The following is a 17,206-nucleotide window of genomic DNA, read 5'->3' on the forward strand; positions in this document are numbered from 1 at the left end:
GGAACAAACAAGACAATGAGAGCCGGGAGACAAAGCTTCTGTTAACACGCAATCGATGATAATCCTTTGTCCCGGTGCCAGCCGCAAGGAACGGGAACAAGCGAACCTTCCGAATTTCGGTTCAGACCCGACTGACTAATGCGGATCGTTAATTTCTAAACCAGCCGATGCGATGCCGGGGAACCCGGTCGTTTGCGTCAACAGAGGAGCATAATGCCGCGGCTGGCGCGTAGACGTTAAACACATTGTCACTGGTTGTGATGCAGGTGTTTGAGCGGCGCTTTTCAGCGCCATTATCCGCGGTGTTGCAGCCGGCGTGGGTAGCGTCTTCGACTAACGACGACGTCGTTAAATGCTGTCTGCGCGGCACCCGAGGAGAGCCTAGGTGACAGCTCGCTGGAAAACATGGTTGAATGGTTGATGAAGGATTTGGGGAGCACTGGGAGGTTTAGGAATAAGGTATCGCTTGTCTGGGTCGTGGGTATGTAGATTAGTTAGTAGGACTGAAGATTTGGGTAGCTAACTGTAGCTATGATGATTGTAGGCTTAGCTACTTCAGTGTCTTTGAAGACAGGGTTTGTTAGTTTGGATCCTCGGTCACGTAGATTAAATATGTAAATTATGTTAGAAAGCATGATTGAATGTTTGATGAAGGATTTGGAGAGCATTGGGACGTTTGGAGATAGGGTATCGCTTGTCTGGGTCGTGGGTATGTAGATTAGTTAGTAGAACTGAAGATTGGGGTAGCTAACTGTAGCTATGATGATTGTAGCGTTAGCTACTTCAGTGTCTTTGAAAACAAGGTCTAGTAGTTTGTGTCCTCGGTAACATAGATTAAGTAGCTAAATTACAAATCTAGGTTAGGTCTAATTCTATACAGTCAAGCACTCTGGTAGCGAACTTTATTTCGATCGCTGGTCTGATTAGACCTCTATTCTAGGTAGCTAAGTCTTTAATCTAATTCTAAGTAGCAAAGTCTGTAATCTTATTCTAGACAGCTAAAATCTTTAATTCCAAGTAACCAAGAGGTCAATGTCAAACCTCAATCCTAACCTCTATAACTCAGGTCTAGAGTAAATCTGCGAGGTAAACCGTGCACAGGCAACAGAGAAGTGACAAACGTTGCGTCCCAAGGTGTTGACAATTTCTCCAAGATGACTATCATAGCAACGAGACAGAAGGAATCGCAGAACCGCAAAGACCGTTCCCTTATCGCCAGGATCGATCTTCCCTGGCGCTGTTTCCGCCACGAATTCGCGACCGACATCAACAGGTTGCCCCACGACGTGAAACAAGTCGACGACGGTTCCCCAACACGAAAGCTCAATATGTCCGCGGACGACCGGTATCAGTTGCCACGGTATTGCTTTATTAGATGCTTGTCTAGTTAACGTCGTAAGAAGCTATACAGACTCGGTGGACGAAAATAATGAGGAACGTCTTGTTGTCTCTTCAATTATGCAACGTTTGGGGTGGGGAATGCGGAAGGACCTCTATTGCGCGTCATTGAGCCAGAAATTGATCCGACACTGATGACGAGACGTTTCGTGAATCAATTATAATCGGTAATCTATCTGAAGTATTATAAATGTGACTGTGGAAACACGATATCGTTGTTATAACTGTAAATGCTCATGAAATTAGTTGATTGATTTAGGTAATTAGTTGATTAGTTCTTGATAATTATTTACTTATTGGTAATTTAGATAATTAATAATTGATCATTCGAAGAATTATCAATCGCTAGATCTTACTAATATCATCAAATACTATTCAAAAAATTGTATTGCCCCAGTGTCAAATATTTCTCAATTACCTGTAATTATTTAATTTATATAAAATCACCTTCAAATACTCAGCTTCGGAAACTACTTCAAAAATCACAAAGACTCCCAAAGTACATATTACAAATTTTCACACGTACTGAAATAGCGAACGCAATATCCATAAACAGCGAAACTAACGAATAATTTACTATACAGAATACTAAGAACATTTTATACATATTTCCTAAAAACCAGCAATACTTCATCTATCGGCCGCTGTCGATAAGTCGATCCAACAGAAACTACGCGCGAGATTTCACCCGTGACAGCCTTCAACGGTTACCACCTCGAGAAGAATCAAAGAGGAATCAATTGGCAAGCGCAGCGGAGTTTATTCTCGAAAAGCGGCCCGCGCCGCGCATAAAGCTGTCAGCGAGGAATTCAATAAGGAATTTTGCAAGAATTCTGTTTCCGTCGTGGACAAACGAGCCCGCGTTCCGCCGCGGCGGCGAAAGAAACAGTCGGTTTCGTTCCCCATTTATCTGTCGCCGCGGATTTCGCGCGAACTTGACACGCGCCGCGCGAGGAAATAAAAGGCGCACTTGCCGCCGCGACGCGCGGCCTACGCGCCGCTCTAATTATACGCGTTTCGTTTCAGAATTAGACCGCCGCGCCGCATTTATAGCTGGAAAGGAAACCGATGGACACCGCGTCTAATAATAAACGTCATTATTTATAGGAATGTCGGGTGAAAGCACTGCTATGGCGAGGGAACACGAGACTCGGAGGTTTCTGAGTCGGCTTCGACTGATTGTTGCATCTATCTGTGGTTTAATCTTTCTAAGTGGGGCTCGAGTGGATGGTAGCGTGCTTGAGAGTAGTGTGTGGTTTTAGTTTGGAAGTGTTGATAGTGATTTGTGTTTGAGATTTAGTTAATGACAGATGGCTTATTACAAAGGATCTTGGGAGAGTGGTTAATTGATTAGAGACTTGTTTGGGGGTGTTTGTAGTTGTTTGTTGTTCTGATTTGTGCTGGTTGGATTTAACTTTAATTTGATGTGTCTATATAATCTGAGTGTTGCATGTATCTTTGGATTAACCTTTCTAAGTGGGACTCGAGTGGGTGGTAGCGTGCTTGAGAATAGTGTGGTTTTAGCTTGCAAGTGTTGGAAGCGGGTGGTTTACGTTTGAAATTTAGTTAATGATAGATGGCTTATTACAGAGGATCTTGGGAGAATGGCTGATAGATTAAATACTTGTTTGAAGGTGTTTTGAAGTGTTTGGAGGTATTTGTAGTTGTTTGTTGTTGAGATTTATGTGTTGGTTAGATTTAGTTCTAATTTGGTGTGTCTATATATCTATCTGTTTGTCTATCTATCTGTCTATTTATTCATATATCTGCCTATCGATCAATCTACCTATTTAATCATCTATCTGTCTATTAATCCATCTATCTATCAATTTCTCCATCCATCTATCTATTTATCTATTTGTATACGTATTCATCCATTCATCTATCCAACTATCTATCTACAAACTTCACCTAACCAAGACCAATTGCCAAGACCCACCTTTCTAATCATACTCAGCTACTGACAAACCTAATAATCTATCCTCAAAGGATGACAGTAGTCTAAGCATCTATCTCCAAAGGTTACTAGCAAAACCAGCAAAATCTAATTCACAATATTTCAAACAATCTATTATTAACCTATGGATTACTACTTAATCTATCGCTAGACCTAACCCAAAACCTCCCCTCTATTTCTAAATCCTAAGTTACCCCTAATCATCTAGATTCTAATCTACCTATTCAACACTTCAACCGAACCGAACATAATACAAACATATTCACACAACAAATCCCAGTAACACAAATGTTAAACCTAACCTATCCATCTCCCAACAGACAGATGTACCAATTAATAACCGAACAAAGGGTTCTCCCACGCTACCACTCGACCTCCCACGAATTCCAGGAACAGTTTAAAAGACAGAAAAATCTATCCCATCCCCTGCATCCGCGCGCCACAAAGAACCGCGTTTCTGTAAGCAGAAAATAATCAACAATCCGGCGCTTTTGTTCGTGTACAAACGCTCGGAATGCGGCGCCAACAATGCATACACTGCAAGATATTGTTCAACGCTCTCTGTCCCGTAACTCGCGCCGCTCCCCCCGTCCCGCTGTCAATCGAAACGTGAAATTTTTGAACACGACACAGCGTCACGTTTAATTGCCACCGAGCGAAGCTAAACGGCGAACTCTGAACAACGCCAGTTAGCAACGACTAGCACGCGAAACTTCCGCTATACTAATGAAAACCTCAGACAGCAGAACAACGTCGAATAGAATATGAACAATCCCTTAATTATCAGCTCGTTGTCCCAGTGGATTCATTAATTCGCGACGGGAATCGGACAGGGCCAGGGGTCAGTGCGTACATGTCACAGTGCGACCAAACGCTCGTTTTATGAACAAAACTCGATAACTTACAAAATATGAGTGATACAAACAAATGTTTCAGACAAAAGTTGTAAGGTATAGAGCTAAGTATATGGTGGTTATATGTTTGTTTGCGTTATGGGGGTAGTATGAAGTTTCTTCAGCGACAATGGACACTTCGCGTTTCGATTTCAACGAGTTGATTTATAAAATTTGTATTTCTCAAATGGAAATGATTCTGTATAGCAGGGACTACTTAGCATTCATTGGTAACCTTAAATTCTCGTTATCCGAATAGTCGAATTTTCAGTGTTTTGTCCACAAATGGAACGCAGTGCGACGGTATCGTGATCGCAGCTGATCACGCAACTTTCGCGTCGCGTATCGGCGCATAAAGTCGGTCGTCGCTGTATATATTACTGTCACGTTCGCCAGGAAGGTCCGCGTCGCCGCTGATTGTTTCATCGATAAACCGGGGGCGTCGTAAACAAGCGGGATCGAGTTGATGGGCTCTCGAGACGACGCTTTTAAGCACATTTCCCCGTCCGAGCACGGGAACGAGGGATTTCACTGATTCCTTTCGCGCCGCGGCAATCCTGCCTGTTCAACGTTACACGACGAGACTGTCTTAAATTCCTGCAATTTCTTCTCGTAAAACATTGAACTATGTGTCGAAGTCTTGACACTAGAACTACCGAGCAATTAGAGTGAATTTCTAATTTTCTATTAAAATTATGACACGTTCCTTGAGATTCGAAGCCTCGCTTCGTCTTATATCTATGAAAATACACAAGTTTAGTTAAGAATCTTTCGCAAAAACACCTTCATAATTTGTATATTGGAAAATAGACATTCTGAAATGGGTTAATTTAACTCGTTCAGTAGTTTCAGTGTTAATAGAACGTGTACCGATTAATTCTTAGAAAACTGGGATGCATGGTCGATGATTTTCGATGAGATCAACTTATATTACTGTATTTAAAGTAGTCGAATATCTTATTGTCATTTGATAAATTTGAAAATAATTTGAAAACAATCAGTTCTAATGAGATTTAATACTTTTTTAATTGATGTGGTAAGTACCTAAGCCAGGTATTTATAGAAAAACGAGATTTCTTGTTACTGGCACGCAATGGGTTAATAAGTCCCCGGAAACGTTCGCTAAGAAGCTTCATCTGCATTTAATTACAACAATGCCCTCCCATGGAACTTTCCATCGTCGTTCTGCATTCTATTTGGCCGTAACTTCTTCGGAAATGTAGACGAGAAGTTAGCGGGGTATTACATCAAAGCCTCGTCGATTAAAATTAACTTCGACCCTCTGAAATTTACAACTTTCCAGCTCCATTTTCCATGGAAACTTCCATTGTCGGAATGCTTGAAAAGGGAACTAGAATATCTCCTTCATTCCTCCATTTTTTTAGACCGAACTTGATTAATCCTTTGCACTCCAGCGATTCATTAGAAATATTCAATGTCTGATGAGATTAAAAGGATATTTTCTGAAAGTAGAAACTAGAAATCGTACAAAGATTAAGCAGCGATCTTTTTGTTTCAATATTTCATGCGTTGGCACATTCTATGAAGCTTAGTATTAAATATACAATTTTGTAATTGTGTGTTAAATTGAGTGACCATTGGGAGTCATTGGAGAGCGAAAGGTTATCCCGGGTTTAGGAAAAGTAATCAATTGTTACAATTTTCGTAGGAATTGCGTGTCGATCGTGTGAAATGCTCGTTAGTTCTAGTGTTAAAACTAGATTTACTGTTAATATATTAATATAAACAATTATACATGGTATTAATATAAACAGTTTATTCTATTGGTCTTAGAAACATTGACGTTCGTTAATTTAAATTTTAGAAATTGAATTTTATTTTAGAAATATAAATATACATTTATATCGTTGCATCGATAGAAATCGACGTAAACGTTTACTAAATGATTACAAAATTCAATATGCGTCGAATTGACGTGTTCTGTAAACGTAGTATTAAACAACAATGTCGATTGTTTCGTTAGAAGAAAAGGATCGGATAGTGTCCGGTGGAATTCACGAATTTCGTCGGTTTCTGTGGCACACGTTCGTCGATTACTCTGCTGGGTTTACATTAGATAATTGCATCGACGTGTCGACCGGCAGCGTGAAAGTTAACTAAAAAGAACCAGAAAATTCGAGGGTTCAGCAAACTTTCCTCGATTCGTGGCAGACTGGGCGAATTTAGAGTCCAGAGTCGTTTTTGCCAGGTATGAAACGTCAGTGCCTCCTGTTGTGCTTCTATCACATGTTTTCTGTCGTCGTAGGAAACGGGAAAATGGGGAGCGGTTATAAAAAAGTGGACGAAAATGTAGGTAAAAATACAATGTGGAAGCGTAGTTCCGTGGTCGTAAACTTGGTCTCTTAGCGAAATGAAATTTTTGTAGGAATTATCTGTAGAATAAAAACTGTTTTAAGTCTGGAAAAGATAGAATTTGGAGTGTCAAGGTTAGATCCAAATAAGTCAAACTAATCTAATACAGTCCAATCAGTTAGGACTAGTGAACTAAAACGAAATTTTTGTAGGAACCACCTTTAGAATAAAAACTTAGGTCTGGTAAGGTGTCAAGGTTATGATGTCATGGTTAGGTCGAAATAAGTCAAACTAATCTAGAGTCCAATAAGTCAGTACCAGTCTAATACTAGTAATAAACGATTCATCCTAGTTACCTATATTCTGTCGATTATACTAGCTTTCGTTAACCCCGTTCGCAGAGCCCTAATTGTCAATCTAGATTTGCTTGGCCAGTTCTGATTTGTGGTCCTGATTAGCCAAAGCTAATTGGTCAAGCCTGCTTTGATCAGATCCTACGGGTTAGGTCTGATTTGGTAAGCCCAATTGTTCAGATCTGATTGATTAATACCTGAAGGGTTGCGACTGCTTTGTTACGTGCCTGATAGATTAAGCCTTATTAGTTACGACTCGTTTAAGCTCGAATGGAGCCGCAAACCCAACTTCAAACTTCAATCTGCACCTGTGACATCATTGCCCAAGCTACCTCGAACTTACAGGTGTAAATTATGGCAGAAGATTCTGAGTCGTTCGTACAAATCGCGGGAATCGGCACTCGCTGAACAAACGAACATCATCAAATACAGTCAATCCTGTTTTTGTGCGGTAGATGACCGCATAAAAGAAACAGCAGAAAACAAAATCTTCAGAGATGTAGTATCGTAGTTTTAAGACACTGGGACAGCGAAAGGGCCGTAAAAGAGAAAGGGACTCATAGAGACCAGGCCCAAGGGTTGGTGCGTTTTTCGAAGGATGCGTAAGCGAGGATGATGAGTGCGTGAGGGTGAGTGGGGTGTGTTTGAAAATTTGTTGGAAGTGTAAGAAGAATGCTGGTGGGGGAGAGAATGATTTTTAGGATGGCGAGAGATTTAGAAAATTGCGTTGACTTGAAAAGAGAAGAGACCTGTACACTGCGAGCTATATAGTTTCTATTTATTTGTATTTTATTCAATTATCTATTCCTATGGTTTTTTAAAAATAAAACATATTTAAATACCATTAATACCACAGAAATGTTACGAAATAGTGAGAAAGTACTTTCAAACAAAGTAAGTAATTAAATTACACATAGAATCATTTAAAAAAAGTTTAATTTCTCATACATGGAGAAATTTTCTCGTAGTCCAAAACGCGCATCTTCTTGTGATGAACTGTTTCAAAATCGCTTTCGTCACTTGAAAAACAACACCGTTGGAATTCATATACCGCAGAAAAAAATCGCACAAAAAATCGCACAAAAACAGGTTTGATTGTACATTGTTCTTTTGTTTATACTTCTGTCTTCCACGCGTTCCTTCTTGTTAGCGTGAGTCGTAACGGTCATCGAGGTTCATCTCCTCATCAGATTTCTACAAAGGATCATTTTATCCGTGTATTCGCGGCGTGGCATCTATCAGGCTGCACGCCCGCGACCAAACTTGAGCCCCGTCTAGCATCGACATAACGCGGCGCAATGTAAACACCGTCTGCCCTAAAGTAAACGTGCCGGGATGCCCGTACTTAACTCGAATCAACAACGACAACGTGCAACGTTGGAAGACGAAATTTGTAGCAGTATCGATTCACGCGTCACAACCGTCGTGCAACACTCGCCCCCGGTGCGGCCGTCTGTGGACACAATGTCTACATTCGATTATTCGCGTAACGAAAATTGAAGATTAGCATTGACAGGTAGAGTTCCTGTTATGCAAAATGATTTTCATTTGAAAGATAAGAATTTTCTGCAATCAAATCGGTTTTTCTATTTATATGACGTTGGAAAACGCAAATTATCGATTGTCATTGGAAAAGTTTCGTAATATCTCTATAATATAAAGAAAAATACAAGCAGCATATTTTTTTTAGGTTAGCTCTAAATCTTACAGTACAGAGGTCACAAGGTTACAGTAAAGTAAAGCACAGTAAAGTAATCAGTAAAAATTAAGCTAGATCACATGAGTTTTAGAGATAATATCATTCTAATTATATTTAGAATTTGTTTAAACATTACTGTGACCTAAGTGCCGTTCAGAATTAATTTAAACATTCTATAATCTCGAAAGTAGTGCAATTTAAGTCTGATCAATGCCAAACACAGAGCGAACTCAATTTAAACTTGCCCCACGGATGGAAGGATTAACCTGATCGAAATCTGACGTTAATCTAAATTGCACCTAACTTGCATCAACCTATTCTATCAAGACACTTAATCTCTAAGTGATGAATATCTTTTAGCCTGTACAAATAAATGATATAAAGAATTCTGGAACTGAATTGAGTTAATAAACCAATTTTCAGAGGAGTCGTATTACTTTCGACAGAAACATGAGAATAGTTCTCATATTCTACGATAGATGGCCACGTTGATGATCTCGTTCTCCAAAGTAACCTCTTGGATCCTTATTTAAACGTCCTTTAGATATTCATTAAATTTGCTAGTGATTATTTATAGAAAAAAATTCGTTAAGACAGATATACTGTGAATTTTGTGGATTCTGTTTAATGGCAACTATCTGAATATATCATGATTATTATATAACATCATTTATGAGGATCACAAACAAATTCTTTTTATAAATAATCACTAGCAATTTTTTTAAATGATGTTATATAATAGTCATGATATATTCAAATAGTTGCCATTAAACAGAATCCAAAAAATTCACAGAATATCTGTCCCAAGCACCTGTGGCTAGAAAAGTGCCATCTAAAAAGACAATGGGTTTCCAATTATCCAGAACGTTTATCGAACCGTCTCATCTCCCCTACGATAGCCTCTGTGTCCAAGATGTCCCGATAATCCAATATATTTTATTGGATATTCGATGCCGATAACCATTAACGCGAAACCGATACCGGATCATCGTTGGTAGACTGTAAAGTTTCAAAAAAGTGTGCAAAATCACTTTTTTTTTTAAATTGTTGTTTGATGATGTTGAAGGAACTAGTATTCTCATGTACATTTACACCTAAGTCAATACTAATTTGATCCAATTCAATGGTAATATTAAAATTAATATATATTCTATATGAAAAAATAAAAGACCTAGGAAAATGTCAAAAAAGCCTAATCCAAACTCAATAAGTCCCATTTCACTGTGAAATATCAATACTAATTATAAATATCAATATTGTTCAGTAATAATATGATCCAACTTAATTACAATATTAGAATTATTATATATTCTATATCAAAAAATAAAAAACCTAGAAAAATTTCAAAAACACCTAACCCAAACTCAATCTACCCTATTTCACTCTGAAATATCAATACCTCAATATTAATTTGATCCAACTTAATCACAACATTAAAATCATACATTACACATCAAAAAATGAAAACCCCATAAAATTTTCAAAAACCCCAAACCTAACCCAAACTCATCTGCCCATTTCACTCTAAACTATCAATACCTCAATATTAACTTGACCCAACTTAATCACATCATTAAAATCATTATACATTACCCATCAATAAATAAAAGCCCCCAGAAAAATGTCAAAAAATCCCAGACCTAACCCAAACTCATCTGCCCCATTTCACTGAGAAAACTGCTAAGGAAAGTCTCCCAATAGCTCTCCAGGATGAAAGGATAAAAACGAATTGCCTTTCGATCAGCATCCAATCGATCGTAACGTAAATCGAACGGGTCCCACTTAGGCCCGAATCAGGTTCGAAATTAGGCTGCGGTACGAGGCCAGGCGGAGCTGTCTACGGTAAGCTGGCTTACGTCTACGCGAGGACGCCGCATGTTAACATCAGACCGGATTACGTCTACACCGAGTTACAGATTACGAAATTAATTCAAGGATTATTTTCCTTCCCTCGCCGGTGAAATATCTCGATTCGTATAATCCCAGCGAAGAATCAGGATTTATATTTTTCATTCCATTCGCAGCTGTCCCGATCCTTTCAAGCGTGCACTTTGCATAATCGACAGCGGATCAATCCGCAATTGCCGCAGAGGTTTCCGGAAGTTCGGAATATATTCAGAAAGGAAACTCGTTTCCTCTCGTGTTTTTATTCGAAGTGCGTCTTGTAATATTCAGGAATGATATTCTCCGGGCGGAACGTATCCCTCGGAACTTCTGTTCCTTTCGTTCTTTTTTTAATTTCTGCGTTGTTTGTCTTGCTCTGTTTACCTCCTCGTTCGTGCATTACATAACGGATTTCGGGGAAAGAAATTTCAGCTGGGAAGAAACAATTTCTGGACCCGCCGGTACACCCATCGAATTCTGAAATCCTTTTCATCCCCTCGAATATAAATTCACTGGGCTGCGAGACTTCTCTACTCTAAATAATTCATCGGATACGATGTTCTATGGTGGGGGAGCAGTCAAAGGAATCTACGTGGTGTTCCACTGTTTTGGAAGTGTATATGTGGCTCTGGTGGGATTTGCGCAGGCTATTTTAGTTTTATGGGAATAACAAGGGTGTGTGGTTAATATGAATTTGATTGTTTTATTTTGTGACGGTTTGGGATGGTGACTTGATTTTTCACTAATTTGTTTGAATGATAACACAATAATATAATAATGTAAGAAATATAATATAATATTAATTATAGTACACTAAAGGTCAGGGTTCAATAATTACTATATCTTAAGTAAGGGGTTGTTTATATTTAAATTACTGTAACTTGGAGAAAAAAAATCTTAGGATAATGTTCTTGAGCTCATTTTAACGACTGTAGCTTCTAGTTTTAATATCCGAAATTCTATTTCATCTGAGATTGTTTTATTGTTAATATATGGGCAGAAAAGTGAAGATAGTTTCTTCTATAAAATTTCGAAACCTATCTCCTGCTGTCTGAAGTGTAAAAAATTTTCGTCACGATTTGAATCACCATGATTCCAAAGACTGAAGTCTCCCCTTTACAACGACCCCATAAAACTTGACGTACGATTTTTTCTTGCCGTTTTATTACTCCTCGAATGGGCATCACCAGCAACCCCCTGCATATAGGTGATTACGATGCTGGCGGCACGCGTGTCATTCAGAGTGCGATAAAACGGCAAGGAAAAATCGCACGTCGAAATTTATGGTGTGGCTGTAAAGGGGAAACTTTAGTCTTCAAGTATATTGTAATTTGAGTTTCGAAGAAAAATTTTTATAATTCATACAGTCCTCAGAAGCTGCGGCACTTCGAACGAAAACTTCACCCTTAATTTTCGACCTAAATCTATATATTACACAATCTCCAGAAAAAAGTAACATAACACGTAAAAGTAGAAGCTTCACCCTTTAAAAGTAGCCCAACTACAACCCTCTACCATTTTTTTAACGAAATTACGATATCTCAAACTTCGACAATACTTCACCCAAAATTCAGTGAAACCTTAATATTGATCCATACTACTGACTGCATTAAATAACCATATCAACCTAACCAAAGTGAATATACACCCATAAACAACACAAATATATAAAGAAACAGCCTACTAACAATCAACCCCCAAGAAATCTCACCATAATTCAAGCACCCAATTTTTTTCACGAAAGAACAAAACCACCCCTATTTTCCTTCGCACAAAATCTAAAGTTAGGAATTTCTGTCAAGTAATGAATAACCCACATGATAAATATACATTAACGTCAAAGAAATAGGCAGTCCCCTGAAACACGTTGGGGGATGAAGTTCGCACCCCGTGACGATTCTTCGGCGCCCCGACATTTTTATGTGGCCTGATCTAATTTAAGGGTCGAACATAAGGTGGTATCCATTCATCATTCGCCCCCTCCCTGCGGACCGAGTCTTTCATCCTCTAGTAATTCGACACGCTCCATTTTCTCATCCATTTTCAAGGCATGCCTGCACGCAGCCCCCTTTATTGCTATCGAACTGCATGACTATGGAGCAAGGGGTTGGAACGGGGTAGCAAATGAGACGAGAAGGAGGGTGGTACATCGCGGAATCGCCGAAAACAAGCCTCGGGGAACGTCGCCCGTCAAGTCAGACATCCTGGGACCGAACTTCTTTGAACTTGCATCCCATTTTATCGATGCACCCCAGAAAGCAGCTTCAGCGAAGTTGAGCATTTCGCTCGTGATATTAGGCGTCTGTGTTTTTGACAGCGAGAGGGTCATTTGGTACAGCGAATTTTTCTCCTGGCGCCAGAGAGTGTAGATTTTGAGAATCCACGTGGAGGATGATAATTAGTTTTTATCTTTGATAAACAATTTTTTCTTAACCCCTTGTCCTATGATTTCTTTATAAATCTGCTTCAAGGAATGTACTTTAACCCTCCATAGGCCGAATTTTATTTCGTGATTATAACAAAATTTACGCAGTATGAAATTAATAAATATCAACGTATGCACACAAATTAAAAATGTATTCAATAGTTTTAATAGTTTTATTAAAACGAATATATTTTGTAACTTCGAAGTTACAATGACGTTGAACGTAAACGCCTGCGTGTATAAAAGTTCAAGTTGATTAATCATTTAATGTCATCCGTCAGTTTGCAATAAAAAGTTAAATAAATCAATTTAACCTAGTCTATTGATGTGTGACTTCAAAGTTACACGGGCTTATAGAGGGTTAAGTAGTAAAACCAGAGACGAATTTGACATTTATTCTGTATCTACGTCTACTCGAAAAATTAAAGATTGATAATAGACAAGTGACATTTCGTTTATATGAAAACTATATGAGTGACACTTCAATTTGTCGAATTTGATTGTAAATTTTCATCACGAGTCTAGCTCGATGTTATAGAAAACGGGGTCAATCTTCACCATTTTTCCGTACAGTTGTCCATTTTATCAAAGAAAACTAGCAACAATTATTCACTATTTGGCGTTGCAATCTTTGCATTACACCATTATCAACTTATTAACATTTTGATTCGATTATCTTGCATGTTACGATTATTTTCAAGTAACTCAGAAACGTCAGTTTGACGACTGACATGTCACTTGTGTTAAACAGTACTAAAGTTGGAAAGTGAAATATTGCTCCTATCGTTAAAGTAATAATACAGCTGAATAGAAGAGGCAATTCTACTAGGAAAGTTTATTTTTTACGAGGAATATTAACAAGAATAACAGTGAAAGGAAAGTATGCTAGTATTTTTAAGTTATGTTTTCTGCTGAAGCTATGAAGCTTACTATTGACGGCTACTAAAAACAGGTTGGCTGTACGTTTCCATGAAATAGTTGAACATCCCGTAATCGAAGTGTCAAATGACCTGACAACAGGGATGAAAATACCCAGGACAGTATTTCCTTTCTCCAGTGGACTTCCGAGGGAATAGAAATACCGAGAAGTCGCTTGGAGGCGTGTGTGAACCCAAAGGAAAGTTCGTCGAAATAAAGGCAATCATCTCTGCAATAGTTGTCTTAAACGTCTCCGGAGCACTTCAGAGAAGTTTTCGTATCAAAGTAAATGGCGAGCTCGCCGTCCAGCAAGTTTATCAATTATTGAGAGCTGAATGGGATTCCGCCAGCTTTCAACTACTTCGGTTAATCAAAAATCTATTTGTACTCTTGGCTATTCTGCCATAGCTTCAACTGCGAAGATGCCCCAACACAGTCTGCGTTCCTCATTTGCATATATCCATCCTTTATCAAATTGCCACGAAGAGCTTAGAGCTTTATATATCGCATAAATTAATTAATAATAATAAATAATTAATAATTCTTTTGTAGCAAGCGTAAAGAGGAGTTACTCATTTGATATCGCAATGCTTACACTGTTATCTAATAATTTACGCTATGGAAAATTTGCATTAATTAACTGAAAATTATAATTACTGTCAAGTAATTTGAAAGCTTCAGTGATCATCTATAGTCAACGTATTAACTAGTACACTTAAATTAAGACACCCCTAGTTCACTTTCTATAATATATAATAACAACTTCAGTCAAGTTTGCCTGATGAATCTGAATCATCAAGCACCAAGTGATTAAATAAATGTCCCAAAAAGAGGATCGCACGAAGAGCAAAGTATACTGGCAGTAATTTATCAAAAAGGAAATTCAGTAACAATCCACTGACCTCTCTTTAGTGTTGCGGCCTTCCTCGTCATCCTCCTCCTCAATGTCGTGCAGCCTAGGGCTTAGGCGATGCTGCGTCCCCCCCTCCTTCCCGAGCTCCTCATCCTCCGTTCTAATCAGTTCGACGGCCTTCTCGTCGTCCAGGTCGTCGAGGTCCTCGTCGAGGTTGCTCAAAGGCGCCAGCTCACTCGCCTGCACCACGGGCACCTTTTTCTTCGCCTGCAATTGCTGTTGCTGCTGATGCTGCTGCAGCGACTTGTCCTGTTGCTTCTCCTGCAACGGCTGCTGTTGCTGTTGTTGACACGGCTGCTGTTGTTGCTGGCACTTGTGGCCGGTGGAGCCCTTCTTGGCCTCGGGGGTGGCCCCCGAGACAGCTGCACCACCCCCACCCCCGCCGCCACCGGCGCACGGCAGGCAGCAAGACCACGCGCCCCCCACCTCGGCACCCTAGCGCCACTTAGCGTCAAAACATCCAGGGCCGGCTACACCAGGTTCTCCTCACGCCTTTTCCTCTCACTGCGGATTCCAGCCAGGCCTTCCTCAGTCAGATTTCGTGGGCTACATGGCCCTCTGCTAGCCCAGACCAACGCTAGACACTTTTTCTTGATGATAGGCTTGGCCTAGATTCTGTCTAGCTGGTAAGTAGCTTGCCACTGGGGTGAAACTCCAAGTAGAATCTGTTTTGGATGATAGACTAGATGAGGGTAGTCTAGACTGGAGTCTTTGATTAGGGCTTCTGGTTCGAGTGTACAGTTGATTTAAATTGGGTGAGGTTATCTATAAGGTTTATGGTATCTATAAGCTAGAACCTTAAATCTTGGATGATGGATGTGGTAGATTGGAATAATCTTCGGTCTTTGCTCAGTACCTATTCAGTGTTTAGACTTCGTCCAAGTTAGCTGATTGTCTAGCTCTGAGCTTGGATTCCTGTTGGATCCTGTTTTTTAGATGGTAGATTCGACCTAGATTATGGGCAGCCTAGTCTGTTGCCTGTGATTAAATTGTAGACCTTGTACTTGGAGCTTAGGCGCGATAGGTCGGGTCTTAATAGTCTCCTGCGGATTCAGGAATCCTCGGGGACTACTAGAACTGGATAGAGGATATCATGTACTGCCTTGTTAAAGGAGGATCTTCCGCTTATTTTAATTAACACTGGTGTGGGTCTCTCCCAACGACCTTGTCTTCATCGCTTCCCCTTCCCCAGATCTCCAGAGACCTTTAAGAGCCTCATGGATTCACCGTTGCGTCCCAGTTCTTGTTAGCCAAGAACCATCGTCTTAGCAAAAACTGTCCAGGAGTCTGTCGCCCACTAGCTCGTCTTAGTGCTTTACTTGCTTCGCCCTTATTGAGTTCGTGGAAGCTCGAAGTTCCCTCAACGTGGAGTTGCCGTTCTTTCCCCGGTGTGTAACTGAATTTCCGGAAATTGAACTTCCAGAAACTTCGCCGCTGTTTTAACTCTACTTGGCAAATCGCTTGTGATGCTTTGATGTTGCTGTGGGCCCGCAGTTTGCTTTGGGATTAGGCTCCCTGGATGTCAGAGTTTTGCCAAATATTTCAAGGAACGCAGCTTCTGTCTAAGGATTTGTTCCTCGTGGCTGAAGAAAATTTGATTCGTCTAAACCGCGAATACAGATTGGAAAAGACTTTCTACTTCTTTTTTACTTCTTCATCGTCTTCTTCGAGATTGGCAGATGGATCCTCGAAGTTCCAAACCACTCTTTAAAGATTCTTCGCGCAGTATGGAAATGCTGAGAGTGACTTTCAGTGACGTTTGTACTATACGATAATGTTGTAGGCCCTTCTATTGTTCACGTACAAAATTTCAAAGATGTTTCTGAGTGCTTAATGAAGGATGAGTTGATTCAGCTGACTCTCCTGGTTGCAGTAGAAGCTTTCGCAAGTTTTCTATCAGGCTATCCTCAAAAATGACGAGATTTTATTAGGAAGTTTGAAGATTCGACAGCTCTTTGACATTCACTTAAAGTTTAAATAAGTTGTAGGATCATTGAACTTATTCCACAGTTCGCGGACTCCTTTAAATCCCAATCAGGATTGATGTTGCGAGTTTCAAGACCATCTGTACCGAACTTTGCCTGGGAACATCTGTCACTGGCGAGCCAAACCGCGGTCCGCAACGTTTTGATTGATGCTCTCGAGTGGACCAGTGGTTCTTGTGTCGGAGAAGTGGCCGGAAACCGTGGAAAAATGGCCGACACTTAGTTAATCGTCGCACATTAATCAGGAGACTGATACAGACACTGAATCTACCATTAGTTAGTCTCTAACTGAAGATACTGTCACAATTCAAGTTTAATTATTTTCTGTCTAATCGTTTTTCAGCACAAACACGATCAAATGCCCCATTGAGAACCACTGCACAGTGATAAAACATTTTAACGATTCAATTCCTCGAATTACTGCGAACTATGTGTTCCCATCATTCTTCTCAGGGAGAATACACTTAA

General features: G+C 39.8%; 2 protein-coding genes across 2 annotated transcripts in view; one reads left to right on the forward strand and one right to left on the reverse strand.

The window, feature by feature from the left end:
- LOC143174264 (uncharacterized) overlaps positions 1–16,411 on the reverse strand; it is a 59,137-nt gene extending 42,726 nt beyond the window's left edge. The window contains exons 1-3 of the mRNA XM_076364939.1: positions 16,404–16,411; positions 15,330–15,477; positions 14,743–15,188 (exon numbers count right to left, since the gene is read on the reverse strand). Of these exons, the coding sequence (XP_076221054.1) occupies positions 14,743–15,188; positions 15,330–15,477; positions 16,404–16,411 (602 nt within the window). The remainder of the gene's footprint in view (positions 1–14,742; positions 15,189–15,329; positions 15,478–16,403) is intronic.
- The window catches only part of LOC116424646 (uncharacterized), a 101,305-nt gene that overhangs the window by 9,585 nt on the left and 74,514 nt on the right, over positions 1–17,206 (forward strand). The window lies entirely within an intron of this gene.

The sequence above is a fragment of the Nomia melanderi genome, chromosome 2 (genome assembly GCF_051020985.1).
Source record: "Nomia melanderi isolate GNS246 chromosome 2, iyNomMela1, whole genome shotgun sequence".
Lineage (NCBI taxonomy): Eukaryota > Metazoa > Arthropoda > Insecta > Hymenoptera > Halictidae > Nomia > Nomia melanderi.